Genomic DNA, 7840 nt, shown 5'->3' on the forward strand with positions numbered 1-7840 from the left:
GTTTGATCCCTTTAAAGATTTCGTGCAACCGAGACAATCGTAGGGTCGAAATACTTTATAGAGATAGTGATTACACGATTCAAGAACGAATCCGGCAGTCAATTCATACCCGATTTCTAACATACCCTCACGTTATCATCACAAGGGTCATTTTCTTGCGTCCAACATAGCATAGTACGTAATACCATTGAACAAGTAAACAACAATCAATAGTTCAAGACCATCAATAGTAACACCATTGAAAAACAGTCAAATTTTTAAGACCATCAAAGTATTTCTCACACACTCTCTCTCAACTGTCATGAATAGTATGCGAAGAATATACGCAGATATTAAAAGTCTAAAGAAAATAAGCCAAAATTCTTAACCAAAACTTCCAAACTTTATCATGCCTTTAAAGTTTGGGTTGCTTACAATCAGCTCCAGTTTGTGGAACGCTTCCTTTCTGCAGTTCCAACATCGACAAACTAGTAACACATGAATTCATCTCCTACAAGAAATTATCAAGTCAACAATGGCACTATCTTAATATATTTTAATAGGGACCTAAAAGTTTACAACTTTACTTAAGTTAAAAATTAAACGAGCCAAACGGCAACGCTATCAAGCTAAGGCTTGACTCGTTTACAACTCTATTTAAGGCCCAACATGCATTCAAATGCATATCCATTCCCATAAATGACCAAAATTTATAAAATAGAAACAGATAAGGAATTATTGGAAAGATATAGTTACTGATTAAGTTATTAAAACATTAAAATGCATACGTCATAGTCGTCTTCTTCTGTACCATCAACCTCATCCTCCTCCTTAACATCCCCACACGTGAACCAGGAAACTGCATGCGGGATAATTTTGTCTCGTATGATTAAACTGCATAGTAGGTAAAATCATCATATCAAATGTGAGGATTCAAACGCAGATGCGAGTTTAGGTGTCACAGAGAGCCAATTTCTGGATTTCATGTTCTCTTAGTAAAGAATTCTTGATGAAGTTTGGTAAAAATAAAATAAAAGGCTATCTTGTTAAGTTCTCTAAGTAAACAATATAAATGATGATGTATTACTCACCCAATGTCATAGTGATTGCGCCGTCGCTCGTAAAGTCGCTCGCGAAGGTTTTCAACCTGAAAAATATTATTATTATTATAGGTGTATATAATATATAACAAGTAACGTTTAGCATATACATGAATATCCATCAATTATAGGCGTGGTTGGGTGACGAGTCTAACAAATACCATGTTAAATACAATTAGAAGATAAAAAAAAAAAGTACTATCTAAAAGTGTAATATTTTTTTTACATAAAATTGTTTTAGAAGGTTCTATGCTTTAACAAAATACTTTGACCATCTTTCGACCCGTTAAAGTGTCCTCTTGCAACTTACTAGAACGAAATATGGTACTTATTGACTCAAAAATGAGAATGAGCATTAAAAAGAAAGATCATACCTCCCTTATATCAATATTATCATAATCTACCGCACGTTGTGGAGGATTAAAGAAATGAAAGAAGCTTCTTCGCCTTCCCCTTGCCGATCCCTTCTTTAAAATCTTGTGTGTTAAACATTTCCCCGGTAACCATTCAATGCGTGTCCTGCAACATACAAGCATAACATGGAGTCAATAAAAAACAAGTCTATAATAGTAAGAATGTAGAACGAAATATGATTACAATTTAAAATATTACCGTGTTGCATTATTTGGAAAAAAAACAGGGTCACTGTCACCGAGATAAAACATATCATCATATACTATTGTCAAAACTGAGTTGTTAAAATATGGATTGGCATCAAAAAAGAACTCAAGCTTAAAACTGTCGGGGTTGTTAATTCTGCACCACTTGATATCCTTCAGATATTTTAGAGCATCTTCATCTTGTTCAAAGATCTGATGATCGACATTGTCAATATTTAATTCAGTGTAAAAATCAATATCATATAGCAAAAAGTAATGCTTAGTAACAAGTTCCTACCATCCGCGCCAATGATTCGTTGTTCTTCATTGCCATTAGCCAAAACTCAGACACACCATTTTCTGAAAATTGTTAAGATTAACAAATTAAAGCAGGTTGTTAAAAGACAGTAACAAATGAGTAGGGGTCTAAATGCATAGTATTTTAAAAGCCAGGTCATATCATATAGGAAGTATGTTACCTTCTTTGTCAGTTGCCTGGTCAGTTGCAGCTTCTTTATTATTTACTTCATCAACTTCAACAAGACCATTCACTATATCATATCTCTGCATTTTAATTTTTGAACATACTGTAATTATTTAGGTCACATATTAAAATTGTTTTTGTGAACCTGTTGTTCCAATATTCAGCAGAATTTATATCCATATATACCTTTGAGTATAGTGCCTCATAGTGTTTCTGATAATTCAACTCCAACGCTGCTATCTCTTCAAAAAACTTTGCATCCAACTCATCATGTTCGATCTGAAAGCAAAACGAAAACAATTAGCATTGAGCAAATTTTTATGTGCTGGTTCATCAATTTCAGATTGTGATGCATGATATACACTAAATGAAGCATAAGAACATGTACATTAAAAGTCATATATAACTATACATGATTCAAATACTATTATTAATTAATTATCAATTTATTAATAACAATAGTAACAATAATAATGGAGTAGTATATTAACCTCTGTAACTATATAATAATAATAAGCAATTAATCTCCTATTGTAATGGTTTTTGTTATTTAGCCCGGTTCTAGCTTCTTGCTAGCGGATTTTTGCTTATAAACTTTCAACATGCGAAGAAAAAAAAATTAATCTCGTATTACCTGAATGTCTCTTCAAACCTGAACTTTTTTTCTAACTGTTGGAGTCAAATTCTCAGGTACATCGAAGTTTTGTTCTTCACATAAGTTTTGAAGTTTATTCTGTTAATAAATCATTCATACGGAATAAAGATACATAAAAATTAGTAAATTATCATCGATCATTATTATCATAATAAACACCGTATGTAGCAAATGATTAAAACCTTTAGAGCGATTATGAGGCAAGCACGATCCTTATCAGTAAGTGCTACAAAATAATTACCGAAACAAATACTGTTAGTGTCACTATAATAAGGTACGTACTTGTATTTATACGTTAGCGAGGGTACGTAGCTTAGAGACGGAAAGTGAAGGTACCGGTGGGGGCGGACGGTAAGGAGACGACATCAGACACGTCTTGCTGCTCTTTCTTATTGTTGCCCATAGCCAGAATTTGGAAGGGAGGTTGAAGAGGTGGAATTGTGTAAAAACTTCAATCGAAGAAGAGAGGATTTAAGGTGGACGAAAATAAGAAAGAAGAGAGACGATTACGAATTATGCAGGTTTAGAAATTCGTGGGTTTATAGTAAAAGCCTTGTAGAGTTTATATTGATATGGGATGTCAAAAAGACCCGTACCCGATGGATAAACTCGAAACCCGACACTTTTGGGCCGGGTTGAGGTCCGCGTATTCAGATCGTGAGCCGGATATGGATTTTATTATTTATAATAATTCTGGTTACGGGTCGGGTCCGGGATTGCATATAGACCCGTCAACCCGCCCCCATTTACCCGACCCGTATACTCGACCCGATAGTAATAATAATACCCGATGGTAATAATAATAAAAATAAAAAATGGAATATTTGCTTGCTACAATCTGTTTTTACTTTTCTTTTTGATTGTTGTTCGATATGGATAAGAGCATTCTTCATTATATTTTTACAAACATGTATGAATAAACTGATTAATTCGAATGTGTAATGTTTTTTACTATCAATTTATTCTTTGCTTATATTTTTTTTTTAAAATCAAATTTATATTCTTTTGCTTTGGAATAAAAATGCAGTTGCAGCATTTTAAAGTAAAATCTATAAATACGATTGGTATTCTAATCTAATGTGAGAGGTGATTCTCACATATCACTTTTGATCCATGTACACCTATTTTTCTATTTTACCCTTAATTATAATTACAATAATAATATAAGTTCAACTTCTTAGGAGTATAACTGTGATTTTATAAGACAAAAGTGTACATAGATCAAAAGTGGTGTGTGAAAATCACCTCCCTAATCTAATACAAATATGTTCCCTTTTTTCATTTTATTTATTATTCTGAGTATCCAACTTTTTTTAACTGACTAACTAGGAAGGACTATCCGTTTTGCGGCCACCCCAAAATCATTGCAACTAGGGATGATAATGGATCGGTTGAGGCTATGCTATAACCATATCCATATTCATTTAGTTTTTTTTTATCCATATCTATATTCATATTTATTTAATTTCAGTTCATCCATCTATATCGGTATCCAATGGATTAAGCATATTAACGGATATTCATTCGATTTTCAAAAAATGTTATATGAGTAGTATTTTCTAATATATGATTAATATGAAATGTAACATCTGCAGCACTTTGCAAACGTTTGTTTCAAGCTTAAGTGCTTCACCAACATAAGAGTACAAACATTTTGATGAAATCAATAGGTAAGTAGAGGCAACTAATCAAGATAACGAACTCTCCGCATAGAAACACAAAAAGTCACAATACAAATATCTAAAACATATTCTCAAAACCATGATCATTAATGTTGCTATAAGGCCCGAAAACTGTCGTCCTTCTCAAGTCTTGCAGTACCGGAACTTGAAGTTTCCCCCATTGCATCAGAAGATGCAGCTACTTGGGTCGTCTCCCTCTTTAGCGAAGTTGGCATCCCTGATATCTCCTGAACAACATTTCGTTCATCATCATTTCAATATATTCAAGAACCAATGAGCAAACAACCATGGTGTAGGGTGAACATACATGGTAACGAGTATATCTGCTTTTATTAATAATCGAAATTTTGATATATTCAAATCACTGCACGAATATAGATATCGATTCAGGTTGACAAGATTCAAAATGGGCCTGTACATACATTATATAAAGCATTCTATGATATAATGAGAGAAGGATATGCTCCTTGTTCCTTTCAATGAGACTCGTCTACCAATAATTTACTACTTCCATATGAATATAGTACATGAAAGAAATAATGAAATGAATATGACTGTATCCATATAAAAAAACATTGTAATCTAAAGTACCTTCATCAAATGCAGCCTCATGTCACAAGGTCGGGCCTGAAATCCAATACAAGCCATTACAAAATTTGAATATTGAAATGTAACATCTGCAGCACTTTGCTTCTTCTGCTCAACCTGCGATCAATGTTTATGTTTTTACATAATTACTCTCAACTTGTGATATTTCCAATCTGCAGAACACACTATAATAACTTCTAAATGAGAACCATTAAAATCTCATCTCCCTTTTTTGATCAAATATGTTCCTCAGCTTTATTATAACCAAATTTATAGGAAAAATAGGTACCAATCCAAATTCGATATCACAATAGCAATTCATTCACATGAATTAGTCTGCGAATCATTTAATTTTACTAGTTAAAAAAGATTGATCATGTAAACTAAGATAAAACTATATTCATACTAGCGATTTATTACGATTTGATTACAAACAATAATTGTCATAGAGATTAAACTCTCTTCGTGGATTTGATCGTTCTTCATAAATTCATTAAAATAGATTAAGATAATGATACAACCAAAAAAACACACAAGATATAAATACATAAAACAACGAATCAATTCGTAGAATATATGTAAAATATACACAAAAGAAATCTAGGGTTTAGCAGATAAACAGAAAGTATTTTGATAAATTAAATTGTGTAGAGGGATAACAAAATTAGATTTGATCAGACCTCGTAATCATCATGAATTATCGACATTGTTTCTCTTATCTCTTTCGCCCTGAAAAAATATCACGAAGCTGTGATTCTGGTAGAGATGGAGGTCGGGTCGTTTAGAATAAAGAAATCGAGTTCAATTTAGGGCAGGTCTTTTATTATTGTTAAGTTTTTTTTTTTTTTTTTTTTTTTTTTCTTTTTCTTTTTTCATTTTATTGTCGGAAAATAAAAATAAAGTATACTCCATTAATTAAGTAATTTTCATAAAAAATGAAAGAGCTTATCAAATACTAACAACAACGAAATACGGCAAAACGAAACCAACTACACCAAGAGTAAGAGTTATATAATCACGAGTCTCGCCGTCCAAAAGGACCAAAACTAAAGAAACACAACGAACACAGCAAAACATAATCAGAAAAACGAAACTAAAAAAATCAACATAACTAAACAACCGACTTACATAAACATAAACAACCGACTTGCATGCTTGTAATAGCCGACTTATTAAATGCATGTATTATCACTATATTGCTTTTGAGTATTTTTATAGAGTATTTTTAATTCTAAAACTTAATATCCAAGTTCTCTTATCATGTTAAGATTTTAAAAACTTGAGTTTGACTCAACATGAACGGATTAAAAGAAAGGGCAAAATTTATACAACATTTGCACTGATCCCTACACGGTTATAACTTATAAGCTCGTGTTTTTCTGAGCAGATTTCTTTTGGCAATATCACCTGTCATTTGCATAACAATTCAACTCACCTTTTGCATACTCGTTCTTTTAAAGTGTCAAAAGTGATCTCAAAGAAACCTTGTGGTGTAGATTGTGTGATAGTGGTCTGCCTCTCTTAACGAGAGGTCGAGAGTTCGATTTCCGTAGGGTGCAACATTGCACACAAGGTTGCCCCTTAACCCTTGAATTCCACCCAAGGGTGCCTTTCGCACATCGCGTTGCGGGGGCAGTGGGGAGGGGGGTTTACCGCTCATGCCCTCGTATTGGGCCGAATTTCCTCTTGAGCAGCAGTTGGGGGCGGGTTATGCAACTGCGGGTAGTACGCGTGGGTGGTTTAGTCCTCATGGGTGATCCGAATTGCTGTTAAAAAAAAGAGTATCTCAAGGAAATATATATCAATTACATTAGAGTGATTTTAACAAGAGATGAGTTGCAGTGAACTCGTGAGAGTAATCAAGCACGAAGCCATTGCTCCTAAAAAGGATAGCATTTTGTGAAGCTCAAGGCTCCTCTTCCCACGGCACTTAGCATAGCTAAATGTAAAATGGTGTAGATTAGAAAGTCTCCTACACCAAGTGAATTAACCGTTCAAGTTTATTTTTGAAACATAAGAGGGTGGACTTTAACCACCGAATTTTTTAAAATCGGGAAGACTTTACTTCCCCCACACTTGAATGGAACTTTAACCATTCAAGTTGAAACTTGAAACAAAAAATGAATGGAACTTTAACCATTCAAAACAAGGTAAGCTATGGCTTAATTTTGACCAAAACTTTTCAACAATTCAACAAAACACTTAGGAAAATTTAAAAATTAGGTCATAATTTTGTTTAAAGTTAAGTCCACGAAAATTTATCTCCCCCCCCCCCCCACTTGAGATCATGTAATGCCCTCATTACATGAAATTAAAATAAAGTAATAAATTCGAGTGGGCAAAATTGGAAAAGAAATCGAAGTACCCGAGACTAAAGGCCATTTCCACAAGTAATTGTCAAATTGCATGAAGTTATCATCACATATCCGCATCGCCATACTTCCTTTAGCTTTGATTTTGATTAACGAGTCTTTATCTTGACTCGTCCCCGTCTTCTCAACATTCCTTATCGGGGTGGTTCTCCCCCACACTTTATCGGACGACATGTGAAATCGGTGGAAAAAGTTCCACGAATCAAGAGAGTGAGCCAATCATTAACCCCTCGGGTGGTGTATAACAAGAGAATAATCTTCTTTATTTAAATGAAGAAGATTGAACCAACCCAAGAGTCAACAATTGACTTTCTTCCAAACACGGTTTTGAACACGAGGTTCGCTTTCTTAATCGGCTCACACAAACACGAATCATCAACC

The 7840-nt window shown here is 33.7% G+C and overlaps 1 protein-coding gene and 1 pseudogene across 1 annotated transcript; both read right to left on the minus strand.

Annotated features, from left to right (window-relative positions):
• Positions 1–394: 394 nt before the first annotated feature.
• On the minus strand, positions 395–3220 carry LOC139842941 (nucleosome assembly protein 1;3-like; annotated as a pseudogene).
• Positions 3221–4491: 1271 nt separating this feature from the next.
• LOC139903912 (uncharacterized) lies at positions 4492–5894 on the minus strand. Its single transcript, XM_071885836.1, has 3 exons — positions 5768–5894; positions 5091–5204; positions 4492–4726 (listed from the first exon to the last, which is right to left on the minus strand). The coding sequence occupies exons 1-3, from the start codon at positions 5792–5794 to the stop codon at positions 4595–4597; spliced, it is 273 nt and encodes a 90-aa protein (XP_071741937.1). The 5' UTR covers positions 5795–5894; the 3' UTR covers positions 4492–4594.
• Positions 5895–7840: the final 1946 nt, after the last annotated feature.

Source organism: Rutidosis leptorrhynchoides, chromosome 4, assembly GCF_046630445.1.
Source record: "Rutidosis leptorrhynchoides isolate AG116_Rl617_1_P2 chromosome 4, CSIRO_AGI_Rlap_v1, whole genome shotgun sequence".
Taxonomy (NCBI): domain Eukaryota; kingdom Viridiplantae; phylum Streptophyta; class Magnoliopsida; order Asterales; family Asteraceae; genus Rutidosis; species Rutidosis leptorrhynchoides.